General features: G+C 45.7%; 4 protein-coding genes across 5 annotated transcripts in view; 3 read left to right on the forward strand and 1 right to left on the reverse strand.

Moving 5' to 3' along the window:
- LOC132460151 (lipid scramblase CLPTM1L-like) overlaps positions 1-513 on the forward strand; it is a 10910-nt gene extending 10397 nt beyond the window's left edge. For both annotated transcript variants that reach the window (XM_060055201.1, XM_060055202.1), the window contains exon 17: positions 1-513. This exon is cut by the window's left edge and continues 987 nt beyond it. The gene's annotated coding sequence lies outside the window, so the exon portion shown is untranslated.
- Positions 514-2428: 1915 nt separating this feature from the next.
- On the forward strand, positions 2429-12485 carry LOC132460156 (prostate stem cell antigen-like). The gene is made up of 4 exons (XM_060055207.1): positions 2429-2866; positions 5071-5187; positions 5682-6092; positions 12031-12485. Exons 1-3 carry the CDS (start codon positions 2806-2808, stop codon positions 5891-5893), a joined length of 390 nt encoding a protein of 129 aa, XP_059911190.1. The 5' UTR covers positions 2429-2805; the 3' UTR covers positions 5894-6092; positions 12031-12485.
- Positions 9764-12485, forward strand: LOC132460155 (ly6/PLAUR domain-containing protein 6-like). Its single transcript, XM_060055206.1, has 3 exons — positions 9764-9924; positions 11079-11195; positions 11624-12485. The coding sequence occupies exons 1-3, from the start codon at positions 9852-9854 to the stop codon at positions 11836-11838; spliced, it is 405 nt and encodes a 134-aa protein (XP_059911189.1). The 5' UTR covers positions 9764-9851; the 3' UTR covers positions 11839-12485.
- Positions 12486-14772: 2287 nt separating this feature from the next.
- The window catches only part of LOC132459134 (focal adhesion kinase 1-like), a 35613-nt gene continuing 31238 nt past the window's right edge, over positions 14773-19147 (reverse strand). Inside the window, 8 exon segments of the mRNA XM_060053514.1 lie at positions 14773-15537; positions 15928-16013; positions 16228-16308; positions 16854-16988; positions 16990-17010; positions 18254-18262; positions 18581-18862; positions 18951-18958. Of these exon segments, the coding sequence (XP_059909497.1) occupies positions 15411-15537; positions 15928-16013; positions 16228-16308; positions 16854-16988; positions 16990-17010; positions 18254-18262; positions 18581-18862; positions 18951-18958 (749 nt within the window). The 3' untranslated portion in view covers positions 14773-15410.

Below are 19147 nucleotides of genomic sequence, written 5' to 3' on the forward strand. Positions count from 1 at the left end.
AACATGCTCCGTCTCCTCAACCCACTTTCCTGTCCCTCTCATAAAGCATATGAAAAAAGATGTTCAATATTTATTCCTTTGATGCTCCACACTAGTCATGTTAGTTTATGATGGTCTTGACTCCCAGACAAATGACCACTGTACCGCCAGGCTAAAAGTGTATCTTAATCATATGAACTTGCTTCCCTCCTGTGAAATATTGTTATCATAACTCATGTTCCAATATGCATGTTGATCTATTGGCGCAGAACGTGACCTTTCACATGGATCGCTGCACCTGAGTGAGAAGGCTGTCGACTACTGTGAGGACCACGGCTTGATAAGGAGCTAATGCTATATCACGGTAGCATTCGTAGACCCCCACAGATCAGAGCGTGTATCTTCCATCGGTCCGGTTTAGGAATAAGTAAATTCCTTTGAATATGTTAAACATTGTTACATTAGAAACATTGTATGGTGAAACCCCTTCTGTGACAAAATCCATATCCAAATAAAACATTTCTGTCAGACAAAGTGGGAGATAAAGGCCTTCCATTTGTTGCTAAATGTAAGTAAATTACAGCCTTTGCGCACCCTTTATGAATTCACACATACAGTAGGTTGGTCATTCCATCAACCGTAAAACATAGCTTCAGCTGGCGTGAGCTTTTCCGGTGAGGCATATTTATGTTGCACCTTGGTCTGACTGGTTCTCAACAAGCCCATACACTTTGGGCTTGACAATGGACACTGGTATTCTGTAAACATGACACACCCAGCATACATACGCTCACATCCCGGCACCAGTGTGACAGTACATGCTGTGGAACCACATGCTGTCCGTGCTTTCTTTAGATTGTAATGCTTCAACTCAACTCAGTTCAATTCAATTTGTATAGCCCTTGATCACAGGTACATTTTGAAAGGACTTAGCTGGACTGCTTCAATGAAATGCTTCAATTTCTTTGGACGATTTAGCATTAACTTTTGTTTATGTTGACCACACTTTCTCTGCCATGGCATGCGACAGCAATATACAAATTACAACTTTCTTTCAATTGGCCATACAATTTCATGCTCATTTGTGCTTACTGAAATATAGTCAAAATAAAATTAAATGAAACGACTTAACTAATCCGGTACGTTGCTTCTTCAACTATCAGCCATGTAAATAATTAGCCTTTTTAATTAATTCAACATTAATTCAGCAAAATGACTTAAAATAAGTACATCCAACCATGGAAATACAACCCAAAAAGTGCATGAATCATGCAACTACATAAAATAATCAAATGAGCCAACTGCCTCGCGTGCTGTATCATGGAAACAATAGATGGGGAGATGGGGCAGCTCATGATACCGTTGTGGAGCCACGACTGCAAACAATCGAGATTTTGTTGAGCAGCAGCTTAGTCCCCCCTACTAGCGTGGGAGTAGCAGGCCGTTTGGCAGTCGCAGAGTGTAGTGGAAGGGCCGGGGTGTGTGCGGTGTGTTATGATGTACAGCAAGAATCTGCACTGGTGGGTTGTCATGGCGATGGAGAGCCGGTCATGCGGTTTTTCAAATCCAGGTTAGACTCAGACACCACAAGGTGTGTATTCCTTCCCTGGAAGGAAGACAAGCTAAGTCTTGTCCACATTTGAGAGTATGCCGACGATTTGCAGCTGAGTCTTTGCCAGACCTAAACTGTTTCAAACACCACAAGGAAACACAAACACTAATCTCAAACCAGTGGTGCAACACTGCAGCTGTGGGGAATATCTGCCTACTGAGATGATGGTTTCTGATTGGCTTGTTTTGATTGGAGCAGAGTGATGTCCCTCACTCTAACAGAATGCTGAGTGACATATTTTGGCACAGAGTTGAGCTGAAACTGATAGTGTCCGTCCACATTGCATTGGATGTTGTCATGGAGGCATGAATGATACTGAGCATAACTACCTAAAAATAGTCCAACAAGGTCTCTAGTCTCTATTTCACAGGCGTAACCTATAGATACACTAGTGGTTGGGGGAACAATGCATTTCATTCATGATTACATAAATCTCAATGTGTAGGTAACAACGATCCTTTTCTTTACGAGCCTTCGCCAACGCTGCCCCTCCCCTCTGGAACTCCCTCCCTCTGGCCATCCTAAACTCTGATACACTTCATTCAAAAGTCATCATCCTCCGCCATCTTCCACTCTCTCCCGCTCTCTTAATGTGTTGCCTATTGTTGTTGTGTTGTTTATTTTTCCCCTTTTGTTTGAGTGTCTGTAATGTCTGTATGTATTCCTTTCTTATTTGTAAAGCGTCTTTGAGTGTAAAAAACTGATCAATTATTATTATTATTATTATTATTTACAGGCTGACTGCATTTAAAGTTCAGCGTGTTTATCTGTACACAATATATCGCCATGGCAACCGGACAACTTGAATACTGATGGCAGAGCAGATTGGACGCAAGGCAAATCGTGGCATACAGATACCCAACAGAATCACTCTGCACGTGGTCGTTGGGTGCTGTCCAATCTACTACAAAGGATCAGTGAAACCATCACACACGCCGGGAATTTCCCCCCCCGCAGAGAAATCAAACAATGTAGCCCACAAGGCAGCATTCACAGAATGCCATCCTCCTGCATGACGCCACGGCATGTGATTGGTGGGAGGAGGCAGTCTCAGGTACCGAGAAACCTAAACGAAAAGGAGGACAGAGGCGCATGCATGCAGACATGCGCATGCGCAGAAACACACACACACCTTAACGTTATACACACTTAAACTAGTTTGACAGGCAGGTGTAAGAGCAAATTGTGTCAGTCGTTGCCTGGCGTTGGATGCGATGCCTTCCAGTATGAAGATCCTTCTGGGCTCCGGCCTGATCACCCTGCTGCTTCCGTCAGGTACGTCTTTAGGGCTGGGCGATATGAACAGAAACTAATATCTCGATATTTTTTGTTCGAATGGCGATATACGATATTTTAACGATATTTTGAACAAAACGGGTAAAGTGTGTAGTTTTAACTCCACGCCACAAATATTCACCATCAACCATTTATTGATGGTGAATACCATCAATAAGCCCCGACAGGGCGAACAGGATACCGACTCGCAGCGGAGGTGTCTTGCTTTGCCCTGAAGGGGCTTATTTTCGATAATGACCGGCGACGTTCTATAGGCTGCATTATCCCGCGGCTACTTGCCTAAACGAAAAAATAACTTAATGGTTTGTCTTTTTACAATGTATTCGTTAGCAGCATTCGTAGTGTTGATCAGCAGAGAGACATTCCACCGAAGACTCTGGGGTTGACAAGTGGTGTTACACTGATTTCTGCGACCCACAGAAAAGTGTGACCCCAGGGGGCGCTGTTGCACATTTGCTGCAACACGCACCGGCGGGTCTTTATTTTCTTGATACTAACATTAATTCTAAACAGCGTTTTACACAGCAGCCTTATAGAAAATGCTCAAAGGTAAATCAGTGTAATTTAACACTTACTGTAGATTTTATGGGTAAAGAAGCAACGGTGAAGGACCGTACTAAACAAAACGTCCTATCATTGTATGGGTTTGTAAAATGCTAATCAAATAAAAACAAATGTATTTATCAAGCACCTTTAATAAAAAGGTAATTGGTTTGGGGGAGATCTTGTGCTTTATTTATGTTTTTGTCATGCCTGTCTACGCTTCAAACTTCGGTGTAACACCGGACAATTTGCGGAGTGATACCAAAGTAAAAAAAAACGTTGTTTTCCTTGACAGCCTCTTCTTTAATTTGAATGATTTTAGCTTGTGTGTTTCATTAAGTGAAGGGCTGCTCAATGTAGATGAGATGTCTGTCTGCCTATGTACATTCTAAGATGCATACAGGCCCAACAGGTTTAATATGGCGGCCTACTCCCTCTTTTCCATTTGTTTTACTACCTTTGACACTTTGATGGATTTTGCGAACTTGAAAGTATTGTCGGTTGTTAGTTCTGAATGCATATTCGCCTCTCTTGAGCTATCAGACATCTGGTCATTTTCAGACAGAAACCTCCTATCATGGGAGAAATGTACCATTGTTTGGAAGGAAGTATAAGCATTATCTTGCTCATACAAATGAAGCATGTGTGGAGAAAACACAGAGTCAACGGAGGACTCCGTTCTCTGGGACATCCACACGAGGGAATCACTCACTCCTTCTGGGGCCACAGGGATGAACCTTGTTAACTCGGCTGACTTTGGGGGAACCCCTCAAACTGTAAATCTCTATATATCTGGTTCACCCCATCCTGACGGGAAAAGAGAGGGGAGGGACATACATCTACTGTACATGTATGCCCATTCATTCTTGTTTGCTTAGCTGAGTAAATTTGAAGTCCTAAATATTTATTTTGCATGTGTACTCTAAAGTCACAAATGTGTAACAGTACATCTGATGTCGTAAATATTTTTTCTACCATTGTAAACACTAAATAGGGTCTACGAGTTCACAAGTCTGTGTTGGTGCACAAATCCTATCCTGTGCATCACAACTTCAAAGAGTCATGCACTTGACACTTTTGCTACAATCATTGCAGCGCAGTTGGTGCAAAACACATTCACAATCCCGTGTTTCATAATCTGAGAACATGCACAAAAGTTGTGCATTTGTAAACCCAAATGTGAACTAATGCATCAGAAGTTGCACATCTGCGAAATATTTCTTCACAAATGAAATTATATAGATCACTATGTTCAATTAGCATTTTAATGAGCAAGCACAAGTCCATCGATACAACTGCTCGAATCTGCTGCTACGAGTCAGATACTACGTTGATAAGATTAAACTTTACTAATCCGGCACTGGGGAAATTCACTTAAAATGTTAATAGTTTGATGTTGCCTCAATGTTTATTCCTTCATCCCATACATTTCTGGTTAAGTTTGGGTCTCAACCCTTTGAGACTTTATTTGTATCTTTAGTGTGTGTGTGTGTGCGTGTGCGTGTGCGTGTGTGTGTGTGTGTGTGTGTGTGTGTGTGTGTGTGTGTGTGTGTGTGTGTGTGTGTGTGCGTGTGCGTGTGCGTCTGTGTGTGTGTTTGTTGACCGTGTAACTCAGTATTGCTTTGCTCTCATGTCTCCAGTGGTCTGTATAAGTTGCTTCGTGTGCAGCTCAGCTCGGACCAACGAGGAATGCAACCGGACTAACCTGACGTGTCCAGCACTGCAGGACAGATGTTTGACCATCGTAGACATTGCTGGTAATTATATCTATCTATCTATCTATCTATCTATCTATCTATCTATCTATCTATCTATCTATCTATCTATCTATCTATCTATCTATCTATATATATATATATATATATATATGTATAATGTACATAATTTATCACATCATATCCATATGTGCCACATATGTAGGCCATGACTCTTGCTTTGTCAATCATGCGTTTAAAGTCAGTAAAATCTATAATCGGCTTGCTAAAGTTAAAAAAGTTAAATAACATATTTTTCCTTCATGGCATTATTAAAAGCATTTTTAATCCTTCCCATACATTTCCAATCGAATATTCAGGACAAAGTGAAAACATTTTCTTCTGGGTCGACAATTTGCCTTATCTTTTTTGTCTTTAATAAAAAGGGGGTGCTTAAATTCCCAAACAAATCACGTTCCGTTAATCTGCGGTTATTTCTCACACTCCTGAATCGAACCGATACGCCCTCAACCCTGCGCGGCGTTTTGTGGTTCCAGGCCCCACCAGGGTCATCTCCAAATCGTGTGCCACCCTCGCCACCTGCACGGGAGCCTTATCTACCGCGGGGCTGGTGAACGGAATCGGCAGCGAAGTGAGCTGCTGCGACACCGTCAACTTCTGTAACGTGAACGGGGCCGCCGCCACCGCCGGGCACAAGGCCCTGCCGGCGCTGTCCCTACTGGTGCTACTGGGACTGGCGGTGCGGTAAGACTCCCACAGGACATGTACTGAGGTGACGCAACAGGTCCCCGATCACAAAGTGTTTTTATGCGTCACCCCACCGCGTTAAAATGTAAACTTTATCGGGGGGCTGCTTTGATTCATCAGGAGTAAACTTGTTGACTTGCCGGTTTTGTTTGATGTCATCTTTTGAGAAAGCAAAGAGCAAGAAGTGTTGATGTCTCAAGGTTCTGGTGTGACCGGAGGAAACGTTGGCCTACCGGACATGGAGCAGAGAGAGGTTAAATTGATGACACCATTAAATGGAGGTCCCATTGATCACTACCTGCTGTTTCATCACAGGCCTGATGAGTTATTGCAGTACACACAATGATAAGCAAAGGTGGTTAATTATTTAAAATAAATGTTAACCTATTTATATTAACTATACACTTTATTTTATTCATGTGCTTTCATTGAAATTGTTGTGTACTTGTTTGATGTGTGTTGTGAACATAAGCAGTATTCCCTAATATGTTAATGGGCCCGGTATCCTAATATGTTGTACTAATAAAGATAACCTACTTTCACATAACAGATACTGTTGGTTGTGGTTACTGTTAAAAAACAACATTGATCATTATGCATAAGATCATTATGTAATTATAATAGCCTTTTTGAGTTACAATTCAAGCAGAAGTACTTTGGGGAAGATATGCAGTACCATATCCATGCTAGAGGGGGCGCATTCATGTACACTTCCACCAGCGGCCACTGGTGGGCTTATGAAAAGTAACCTCCTTCAGGTAAAAATTGTCACAAAATATAAAACCATATTTAAAGATATGTTCATATTGTATGACGTGAAAATATGACGTTTTATAATGTTAGGTTTATCATGTAGTAGCAACACTATCTGTGGCCCTCGGAGCTGTTAGGAGACATGTCAGTCTAGGCCTACTATAAAGCTGTATAAACCGCCGGTCATATTTCCTTGCCATAACAATGCATTATTGAATTATAATTTCACTTGAAAACTCTGCTCAGAAATCTTAAGATCTTAATAAGCGTCTTATAAAATATATGAAGACACAGACAAAGGACACCTGCATGCTGGTTGATATTTGACAAATAAAAGCTTCAAATAGACAGAACGATGGCAATTCATTATTTTATTATCTTAACCCCGCTCCGCCCACAGTGTTTACTTGTGGAAGGCGGGGCTGGGTTCAAGGGTGTCGCGGGAGCCTGGAAATGCGCGTAGAGGAGGCCGCAGAGGAAAAGAAACACACAAAAAACGAAATAAAGACGGAGGGTAAAATCACTGGTTCCTTGCCCACCCGGGTCATATCGCCACGGAGCAGACGGCAGACGGCCGGGCCGTCCGAGAGGCTCTGTGCCCGTAGTGGTCAGGCTGGAGGCTGGAGGACAGACGGACGGGAAGAGAGACTACCGAGGAGATGCTGTGATTGGTCGATACGGGATATTGCGCGATCAGGAGACAACCAAACCCGTCGATTATCGTTTGGTGCTCCCTCTTGGAATGTTTTTATTGTATAAATAATACACTGTACTAAATCAGGTTTAAGACAAACTCATTTAAACTGATTAATTTAGCAAATAAGTAAAAAAGGAGAGTCATGTCAGGTCAGAGTTCAACAGCTTCTGCGGTCCATCTCGATTCTTTAATGTGTCCATGATCTCGATCTGTTGTTGGATTGAAAAACAATGGAGTAGCCTACTGATTGTGAAGTATGTTAATGAAGTGGTTGAATTCCTTTTTCAAGCCGGCGCCAACAGGCGGCGCTTTAGCAGTTCAGAGTTCCTGTGTGATGTCCGTTGTAGTTTAGCTTTCTTTTGAAAGGGAGGCAAAACAAGATTTATGTAGAAAAAAGGTGAGCACAACGGTTTGAGAATGGTAAGAAAAAAATAGGCAGTTTAAACTGCCTATTTAAAGAAAATACTTTTTTTAAAAGTATTTTTTATTTTTTATTTTTAAAGATGAGTGAGGTAGACCTACATGGAACAAGAAAGGCAGAGGACTCACAGACACCGGCATTACGTTTGTTGAATATTCAACATTCATTTAACATGCGCTTAAACCATTTGAATGACGTCAGCTGGGCAACATACAGATCAAAGGCGTGTTCACGGTCCTGGTGATAACGAGACGGCTCGCCAGCTATGACGCTCACCCTTATTACGCGTGTTCCCGACAGCGACCGTCCGTCTGCACTGCGTTGGGATTCTAAAAGTTCTTCACAGCAGGGGTTTTTAATCCGATAAAAAAACAGTCAGAACTAAACAGAACTTAGTTGGATCGGTTTCAAGTTTGCATGCCTTTTTTTCCTTGGAGCCTATCACCTACTATCCTTTTGCTTTTATTGATGAAAAGCACAACATTATTGCCACTGTATGGAAGGCAAAACTTGCCCTTATCTAGAGCTGGTTTACCAATACACAACGTTTAAAACTGAGCAAAGTCGATGCCAACAGACCGTTACAACGTCAATCAATAGTAAAGTATGTGATATGATGGTTGATTTTATTTTATATTGAGTAAAACGTTCATGTTCTGCCATGTTCATTCGCGTCACTAGTAAACCATACGTCACCAACTGGGCAACTCTTGATAACAGAATGCCCGAGTTGCCGAATGGAAGCAGAATCATAACAGCGTCATGTGGTGTCGTTCACGCAAACTTTCCGACGTCACGAAAAAGTTTTCCCCATAATTTCCAGCGATGTGAACGCACCATAATGTCTCTCATGTGCCAGAAGGACTATTTTTCAAATATAGGCCTATATTTAAAATTAAGATAAATAAATAAACTTATTATGCTCCTTGACAACTTGAGGTCAAAAGGTCAACGAGCATAATAAGTTCATTTATTTATTTTCATTGTAGGTAATAGGTTTGCATTTTGATTGTTAAATTAATGTTGAATATTAAACTAACTTAATGCCGGTCTCACACCAACTGCTTTCATATAGGGCCCAGTTTTTGTGCTACACCCCTGTGTTGTGTGTGTGTGTGTGTGTGTGTGTGTGTGTGTGTGTGTGTGTGTGTGTGTGTGTGTGTGTGTGTGTGTGTGTGTGTGTGTGTGTGTGTGTGTGTGTGTGAGTTTGTGTTTGAGTGTGTGTGTATGTGTGTATTGCACCTCTCTCAATGCAAGAACTACATCCTGAGTCACAACAAACACAGAACATTTACCACAAAATCATCCGCACGTATTCGTCTGGGTTACTTTAGGGACACATGTTGGTTACGATTACAAAGATGATTATTGCGTTTCAATACGTTTTCTCAGAAAAAGCCATGTTTCGAATTAATTTACTGAAAGCCAGCTGAGATGCCATGGCACCTCAGTAACAAAGATCTTACCCTAATTGTCTGATTCTATATGTAGTTTAGTGTGGTGAATTGAGTATGGCTGGAATTTATGACACTTGGTTGACATTTAAAGGTCAGTTGATTGATAGGTTGAAATCAGGTAGAGAGCCACCCTAAAGAATAAATTATCCACTTTGAATGTTTAGTCTTTATCTTTTTACATTGTCTATTTTTATTAGTCATTCTGTTTATCATTGTCTGAGTCTGTATGTGTACGGCTTTGAGCTTATATGTGCTGTTTGTGCTGATATGTATTTATGCTCCCAAGTGCAAGACATATTCACCTTGTGGCAATAAAGGTTTATCTAGCTATCTAAAGCGTGACGTACCCAAGAAAATCAGCTTGCACGGGATGTGCTGGCGAATCCGATACAAAGGATAAGTGAAACCAAAACACCCTCAAACAATGAGGAGGTATTCACAGAATGCCTTTTTTTTTTTCTTGGATTAGTCGATGGTCTGTCATCGCGGGGTGTGCCGTCCAAGAAATCAAAAACAAAAGGAGGACAGACGCACGCACGTAAACATGCACGTGCATCCACACAAACATCTAGACAGCTACTAGTTTGACGGGCAGGTGTGAGAGACAACAGTCGGTGCCAGTCGTTGCAGGATGTCGGATGCGATGCCTTCCAGTATGAAGATCCTTCTAGGCTTGGGACTGCTCACCTTATTGCTGCCGTCAGGTACATATGACAGGACGCTCTGAGGACTCAGGGGATGATCCGTGTATTGTTGTTATTAGATGTGTTATGTATATCTATATCATTTTATTTCATTCAACTTTATTTGGTTTTCATTTATCAGTCTGAATCCTTTGCTTTTTGGCTCTTGAGGGAATTTTCTCAAGGTCAGATCAATACAGTTGATCTTATTTCTTATCTTAAATATAAATATGTCTTGTACGACAGTGAAGGTTTGTCTCTAGCCTATATCCTAATTTGTGAAGTAGTTTGATGTTTTCTAGAGAACAGTGATCGTAGGAATCGTGTGTTTTATGAAGTGAAGTGATGCTTAATGGAGATGAGATTTCCGTTTGTCTGTCTGACTGTCTCCGTCTGTCATGCGTTCCAAGATGCATGCGTCTCACAATCCAATACAAAGAAGGTATGAAATGAACAAAGGTGGAGCAGGCTAATTATATTTAAGCTGTTCTTTTTGATTACAGGCCGAACAGGTTTAGTATGGCGGCCTTGGGGGCACTTTCTCTTCCTCCATTTTGCTACCTTTGACACTTTGATTGGTTTTCTGATTGAGAAGTCAAAAGTATTGTGGGTTGTTACTAGTTCTCGCGTAAAAATCAGGCGAGGTTAAGGGTTAGAACATTAAATAATGAATCCTTACAGCATCAATGATCTAGATCATTAGATCACTGACTGAGCTAGAAATCCAGAGAAGCTGATCCGGTCACTCATTTCCATAGCATAGCATCGAATATGTTCCCTGTTTTCAGTGTGAAAGGGGACACAGACAAAGGCCAGGTAGGCATCTGCTATTATGGGAGAGATTTATCATAGGTTTGAAGGAAGTTTAAGCATTGTCTGACATAGAAATCTGCCATCACCAATCAAGGTTGATAAGATTCAACTTTACTAATCCGGCACTGGGGAAATTCCGTTGTAAAGTTCATGTTCGATGTTGCTTCAGTGGTTATTCCTTCACCCCGTATCCTTTCTGATCACTACTAGGTTAAGTTTGGTTCGCAACCCTTTGAGACTATATTTGTATCTTCACTATGTGTGTGTGTGTGTGTGTGTGTGTGTGTGTGTGTGTGTGTGTGTGTGTGTGTGTGTGTGTGTTGACATTGTAACTTAGTATTGCTTTACTCTCATGTCTCCAGCACTGCCTTTGAGTTGCTATGTGTGCAGCACTGCTCCGACCAATGAGCAATGCAACCGGAATAACCAAACCTGCCCGGCATTGGAGAACCGCTGTTTGACCATCATAGACATTCGGGGTAATTATATCTATATAACTATGTGTATTGAACATATATCACGCCTCCATAGTTCATGTGCAACATATGTAGACCATGACTCATGCTTTGTCAATCATGCGTTAAAGGTAATTTGAGATAAGTATAATAGAGAAAATCTCTATTACTGGCCTAATTGAACAGGTTGAATAACATATTTGCCTTCATGGCATTATTAAAAGCATTAAATATATATAATATGATATACATTATATATTATTTCTACATTTTCAATTGAATATTCAAGAAAACATGAAAACATTTTTTCTGGGAAGGCATTTTTCCTCATGTTTTAGTCCAATAAAAAGAGGGTACTTTAAGTCCCAACACATCACGTTCCATACATTTGTGGTTGCTTTGTACACCGAGTCGAGGCCATATAGGCGTACTAAAGCCCTGTGCTGTCCCAGGCTCGTCCAGGACCATCTCCAAACAGTGTGCCACCGCGTCCACCTGCACGGGGCTTTTGACCACATCGGGGCTGGACGCGAACGGCGACGGCGTCCTGGCAGAATGCTGCAGAAACAGTAACCTCTGTAATGTCAACGGGGCCGGTAGCATCTCCGCACGCAAGGCCCTGCCGGCGCTGTCCCTGCTGGTTCTACTGGGACTGGTGGCGCAGTAAGACGTTCACAGAGGCGCACTTATGCAATACGTCACGTATCGCAAAGTGATTTTTATCATGGGTGTTACCCACTGTCTTATAATTATATACTTTATCGAATGCTGCTTTGATTCATCATGAGGAAACCCGTTGGACTTGCTAGAAGTTCAACTGGTTTGTTTGGTTTAATCTTTTGATAATGGGAGAACGCAGGTTTTTGAAGCGAGGGACTCGGTTCTGGGGTGACCGGAGGAAATGTTGGCCTACAGGACATGGAGCAGAGAGAGGTTAAATAAATAAACACAATTAAATGGAGAAATAGTGACCCGGTCTCATTGATCACTAGCTGCCGTTTCATTACAGCCCTGACGACTTATTACACGACACACATCAGTTAGTATCGGTGGCTACGTTTTTTTAATTGACTGTTAACCTTTTTACATCATTATTATTTCCTTTAAATGTACTTCAATTGAAATGGTTGCGTCCTTGGAAAAAATAAATGTGTGTTGTGAACATCAGCAATATTTGATCATAATTTCACTTGAATACCCTGCTCAGAAATAGGACTTTCAATAAGAATCTTATAAAATATATGCATAAAGATGCAGACACTAAGGAGACCTGCATGTTGGCTGATACTTAATAAAAGCTTCAAACAGACAGAACAGTGGACACTTCATTCTTTTATTATCTTACCCCCCTCCCTCTCTCCAATATAGAGGCCGGGGACGCAAAACAAAATAAAATACAAAACAATAAACAGTGTTTACTAGTATAAGTACTGTACAGGATACCAGTGAATCACAACGGTGGCGCAACGAGAACCGGGGGCGGAGTTACAGCACCAGCGCGTCTCCTCCTCCGGTACAGAGCTCCCCCTGGCGGCCGTTAAGGGTATATATCAACATAGAGGAGAACCAATGGAGGGAGAGGGGGTTGTTTTGTGCTGCACAGCTTCACCATGACTTCAGTATGATGCCGTCTCTCAACCAGAGCCACGCTGCTTCCAGTTGTGGGGAGGCCTGGTTTGTGTGTGTGGGAGCAGGGGGGGGGGGGGGGGGAAGGTTCCCGCCGTGATATCCTGCATGCGTGTGCACGTGCGTGTGTTTGTGTGTGTGTCTGTGGGGGGGGGGGGGGGGGAGGGGGGAGGGGGGAGGGGGGAGGGGGGGTGTTCGCTTGCCAGTGACACAAGTTGAGAAACACGACATCACGTAAAAATGGAGGAAAGAAAAAAATAAAGCGCACCGCTATTCCAGTTGGTGTAGTTCTTCCGATTGTAATCGGGTGCATTGTCTTTGCGGTTGGGGGGGGGGGTGGGGGGGGGGGGGGTAGCTGTTTGTTTGGGGGGGGTAGGGGGAGGGGTGGTGCTGGGTTAAAGTGTGTCGCGGCGGTCTGGAAGTCTGTGTAGAGGAGGCGGCACTCGCTATCGGTCAGAGGACGCAGAGGAAAAGAAACACAAAAACCCCTGACCCGTTGACGGGAGGGTATCATCACTGGTTCCGGGCCCATCCGGGTCATCTCGTCATGGAGCAGACTCCCCCCCCCCCCCCCCCCCCCACCACCACCCCCACCCATCCTCTCATTGGTCCATCTGACCCGGGCGTGGGACGTCCCGCGGTTGTGAAGAGAAGCCGTGGCGATACGGCAGATAGTCATAGCATCAGTGCTCCTGGGTGGATTAATAAACTTATTCTTTTTTTTTTTTTTTTATGTTCATCTTCTTCTTCCTCCGAGTCCCGAAACTGAAAACAAAGCAAAGTGGAAAATCCCTCCTGGAAGATCACAGTGGATCGGCTTCAGCTCGGTGAGCGTGGTGGGAACGGGCTCTGGGCTTGGTTCTGGGGGAGAGCGGGTTCCGGTTCTGGCGGGTTCCGGTTCTGGTTCTGGGGGAGAGCGGGTTCCGGTTCTGGCGGGTTCCGGTTCTGGCGGGTTCCGGTTCTGGTTCTGGGGGAGAGCGGGTTCCGGTTCTGGCGGGTTCCGGTTCTCCTTCTGGGGGAGAGCGGGGGTGGGAAGGTCTCAGAGTCTCCCCGGGCGAGGAGAAACCAGAACCAACCAGAACCACGGCGCCGTAGTTCTGAGGAAGGACCAGGCTAGGAGACTAGGAGGAGTGGAGGAGGGGAGAGGAGGAGACGAGGAGGAGAGGAGAGGAGGAGACAGGGAGGAGGGGAGGGGAGAGGAGACAGGGAGGAGGGGAGAGGACACGGGGAGGAGAGGAGGAGAGGAGAGGAGTCGAGGGGAGGAGAGGAGGAGACAGGGAGGAGAGGAGGAGACAGGGAGGAGAGGAGGAGAGGAGTCGAGGGGAGGAGAGGAGGAGAAAGGGAGGAGGGGAGGAGACAGGGAGGAGGGGAGGAGACGGGGAGGAGAGGAGGGGAGGAGACGAGGTGACGAGGAGTCGACGGGGAGACGAGGGCTCGGAGCCTCCGGTCTGCCCGGACTGGGAGGAGTCCCACCTCCCCCAGAGGAGGTCGATCACGACCTGAGCGACACGGTGAGGGGAGGGGGGGGGGCACGTTCAGATGAAGGCAATAAATTAAGTGATGGGGGCGGAAGGGGTGGAAGACAGGAGGGGGGGGGGGGGTTGATTGTAGGCTTTAGGTGGAGGTGGAGGTGGAGGTGGAGGTGGAGGTGGTGGGGGTGGGGGATGGTGGGGGGTGAACGTTCAGCCTTTCTGTACGAACCACATTGTCACGTCTCCATCACCGACGAAAACAACAACAGCAACAACAACTCAGCCCCCACTTTGTCGTCCAGACATGCCGCTGGGAGCAGGATGAGGCGGGGGTGAGGTACGTCAAACGCAAGGGGAGGACGTCCGATCCAAAGGGGCGGGGTTAAGTTGGCGCTGTATAGCGCGGGGCTCATGGTTATGCTTCAGGGTGAATCGTACACTGGGCCGCGGTCGGGTACAGCCGACAACCGGTTCATGACCGGTTCAAAACCTCAAGCCATCGGTTGTTGCCGGTGTCACGACGACCAAGTGCCCACAGCTTCTTCTTTTATTTTTTTATTTTTTTCGACCCCAAGAAGCTGAGAACTCTGGGTATTGCAGTCCCAGTATTATTATGGAACACAATAACTGGATTCCAAAGTGAGGTTAGCCCCGACGACAAAATGTTTTATTCCAAAGTGTTTTCCCTGGTTTGCCGAGTGACTGTGGAGCGTGTGGATCTTGTGTATTTTGGCTCAGCACCACATTGACTCGACAGCCACCCGTCTCCATGGCGACCCTGTTCATTCGCCGGCCCCTTCTCCTTCATTCGTCGGTTGAGAACTCCGAGGCGAGAGGGGCCGGCGTTCCCTGATGTGGGAGCGTCGCGCCGCGGCTTTCGGAGGTCTTCTGGCTCCGCCCCCCCGACCGCCAGAGTTCGCGGCGGGCGGGCGGGGCGGACGAAGACGACGTTCCCCCTCTCGCCGGCCGCGGACCTCCGAGACCACAGAAGAAGAGCCCGCTTTACATATTAGAGACGACTCCGCCGGGTGTCCTTAGAGCATCAGGTAGTCTTTTGTTTATAGTCCTTTAGGAACGCGCGCGTGGCGCGGCCCCCCCGGGGGAGGGGGGGGGGGGGGGGGGGGGCTGAAGAGGGCGGGGGCTAGTGCGGACGGGCCTGCGACATCATCTTGAGCCGCGATTGGTCGATCACGTCCAGCAGGTTCTTGGCGTCGACGGCGAGGGCGTGGGCGGCCGTCAGCATCTGCCTCTTGTAGTCCTGCTGCAGGCTGGGGGGTCGGGGGCGGGACCAGAGGGTGTAGAGAGCGTGTGATTGGTCGATAAAGGATGAGGCGTGAGTGAGAGACCACCAAACTTGATGACGATCGCTTGGGGCACAATCCTTTGGATATATTAATTAACAATACGTTTCTCTAAGCATTTTACGACTATTTTAAGCCGATTCATTTGGTATACAAGTAAAACATAAATGGAGACAAATCTGTGATTGTTTAAATCCAGTAGATGATATTATCAGATATTAGCACCCATTTTATTTCACAGCATACATTTGTATAAGTCGGAGTATTTTTCAGTAGTATGTTTTCAACACACTAAGGCGTGGAAGCAACACATTAGTAATTCCCTACTGGTTAAGATCCTGGAGTCTCTGTACCCACCTGGTCATCACATACTGCTGGGCTAGCTTCATCTTGCTAATGAGTTCTGCCAGGTCAGAGTTCAACAGCTTCTGGGCCATCTCGATCTGCATTGGATTGAAAACCACAGACTTAATGGAGTATTGATGTGGAGTCTATTGAGGAGGTGGTTGAGAATGTCACATTGCTGCCACCAGGGGGAGATGTAGCAATTCAGAGTCTTTGTGTGTCTGTGTGCGTGTGTCCGTGTGCGCGCGTGTGTGCGTGCGTGTGTGTGTGTGTGTGTACGTGCGTGTGTGTGTGTGTGTGTGTGCGCGGTACCTCTCTGTGTGTGCAGGCAGGGAGTTGAGGGTAAGTCTCCTCCACTGTCGCCAGCAGTGTCCTCAACGCGAGGCCTACGTCCTGAGGAACAACAAACACAGAACCTTTACCACAGATTCAGCCCCAGGTTTTTTTCATCTGGGTAACTCTAGGGACCCGTGTTTGTTAAAGGTGACGTATTAAACCACCGGGTGTGAGCGTGAGTCCAGCACACCTATAGATGGACACTTGTGATGTCAGTAAAGGCCATTTTCAGAACGGCTTGGAACGGCTAATCACTCCTCGTGGTGTAATACGTCACCTTTAAGATAACAAAAACGGTGATTGCGCTTCAATACGTTTCGTTCCGAAAAAGCCACGTCCCGAGGCCTTTAATGTGCTCCAGCTTCGACGATGTCGTCAGAACTCAACGGATGACACAGCGGAGAAAAAGCATATCAACGTTTTACAGATGTTCAACGCCAGGCGGACATTAGAACAGCAGCGTAGAGGGAGAGGAGGGTGAGGAGGGTGAGGAGGGTGAGGAGGGTGAGGAGGGTGAGGGGGGGGAGGAGGGTGAGGGGGGGGAGGAGGGTGAGGGGGGGGAGGAGGGTGAGGAGGAGGGGGGGGGACGGAGCGCGTCTCACCTTCACCATGGGGACGTATTCCTCTGGGGGCGCCGGTTGGATCTTGCTGGACATCTCGATCACGGCCTTGACCAGGCCCGTCACGTTCTCGTACACCTTGTCGTTGGAGCGGTCCAGGTTGGCGGTGGGGGGGGGGGCTGATCTCCTGGGGCTGCAGCTGGAGCACAACACAGTGTGTGTGTGTGGGGGGGGGGGGGGGGGGGTGGCGATGAAGCAAGGGCGACACCACGAATTAGAAAAGGTCCCAGGCTAGACGTGGAGAGACGGTGTGTTCAGAATTTGCGGCGATCTAAAGGTTGTTGATTTTCAAAGTGCTTTGCCGATCGTCGGGTAGAATAATTAACATCACTTTGAGGACATCATAGAGGGCCAAGATCATGAGGCACTGGGATAATTAATGAACATTCATTATTAATTATTAATACATGGATTAAAAAGGTATGGCTGCGATGAAAGGGTTTGGCCGCACCACGTGATCCGACGACGGGATTACACACTTAGCAGAAGAGGCTGGGTCCGTTTGAACCTTTAGATGGCAGCAAACTCATCGAGGACTAGTGTGCAAATTAGACTACTGCAATGAAAGTACCAAAATGTAGATGAGTGATTGATGGAGTTTCACTCTGCATAATCAGTGCTAAACTCAAGATTAGGGATAATTGTAGCAATGTTTGCGGACAGGAAGCCTTCAACCGGAATGAATGACGGTTTAGATCTACATGATGTGATCCGAGAGCTGCCACTAAGCCAGGCTTAGATATACAGACAGTTAGCCCTCTACTGTCTTCATAGTCCACATGCCCAGATCCAGAAGGCGGAGAATCAATTATTGTCGCACAGAACACAAACAAAAGATTAACAAAATCCCCCCCCCCCCCCCCCCCTCCCTGCACACACACACACACACACACACACACACACACACACACACACACACACACACACACACACACACACACACACACACACACACACACACACACACACACACACACACACACACACACACACACCAAATGCCCGGTGTACAAAGTCTACAACCTATGACGGAAGAGCACTCCAATCAAAAGAGTGAATGAATCAACAATTGACGATGAAGCCCTAAACCAGAGTAGGGCTGTCTTCAGAAGGAGAGGGGACACAGCGAAGGAGGTGTGAGGATCCGTGAGTGAGAGTTGGCTGGTCTGATTAGGATGCTTCATTGGCAGCTAGTTGACCCACACAGCAGGCATCATGAATGGGTTAGGAGGGTTAGGCCATTGATGGTTGGATGATTGGGGTTAAGTGATCCAATAAGAGGAGGAGAAGAAGCTACGACTAAATTAACTAGGACCCTAGTGGAACACGCACGCGCACATGCGCGCACACACACACACACACACACACACACAGCTGCTTACCCGCCAGGGCTGGGGTGAACAGAAAATCAGAGAGAGGGGGGGGGGGGGGGGTGCAGGGAGCAAGCCAAAGGAAAAGAAGATAAAAGGAAAATATTAACGTTATTTATGAAATTGTGCGTTTAAAAGAGCAAACCAAGTCGAACTCGGAGAAGGCAGCATTGGCTGTTTCAACAGATTATTGCTGTTTGCAATAATCTGCACGTTTACACACACGCACACACGTGTGTGTGTGTGTGTGTGTGTGTGTGTGTGTGTGTGTGTGTGTGTGTGTGTGTGTGTGTGTGTGTGTGTGTGTGTGTGTGTGTGTGTGTGTGTGCGTGCGTGTACCTTGAGCCCGTCGTTGTAGCTATCCCCAGAGCTCAGACATGCCAGGCTCCCAAGGTGTCCGGGAGCTCCAGGTCGGGGTGGCTTCTTGGGGGGGGCTGCATGCTCTTCAACAACAACAACAACAACAACAACAACAACAACAACAACAACATCAACAACAACATCATCATCCACAACAGTCGTAGAGTTATGAGTACCCCAGTAATGAAGATGCATGAGTAAGAACCCGACAGTAATATAGCGTCTCGTGTCGCCATCTGGAAAACTGCGGGTTTGCATCTCCTTTTAATTAGCAAGTCGACTAAGAACAGACACAAATATTTATGTTCCTTTGGGGCCCTGATCGCGTTCGCCTGGCCCACGATGAGACAATCCCGTCTTTTAGAGTCAGAAAGTGTTTAAGTTGATTATCATCACACGAGTAAACAGTATCCAGGAAGCATGAATCTGACAGTGGATTGAGGACTATACTAGTTATACTATACTGAGTTAACTGTTTGTTTACGATTATCCAAATACAATTAAACCAATTTGAATACGAGTACTTGTGTGTCCGGTAGTTGTGCG

Source organism: Gadus macrocephalus, chromosome 6, assembly GCF_031168955.1.
Source record: "Gadus macrocephalus chromosome 6, ASM3116895v1".
Lineage (NCBI taxonomy): Eukaryota > Metazoa > Chordata > Actinopteri > Gadiformes > Gadidae > Gadus > Gadus macrocephalus.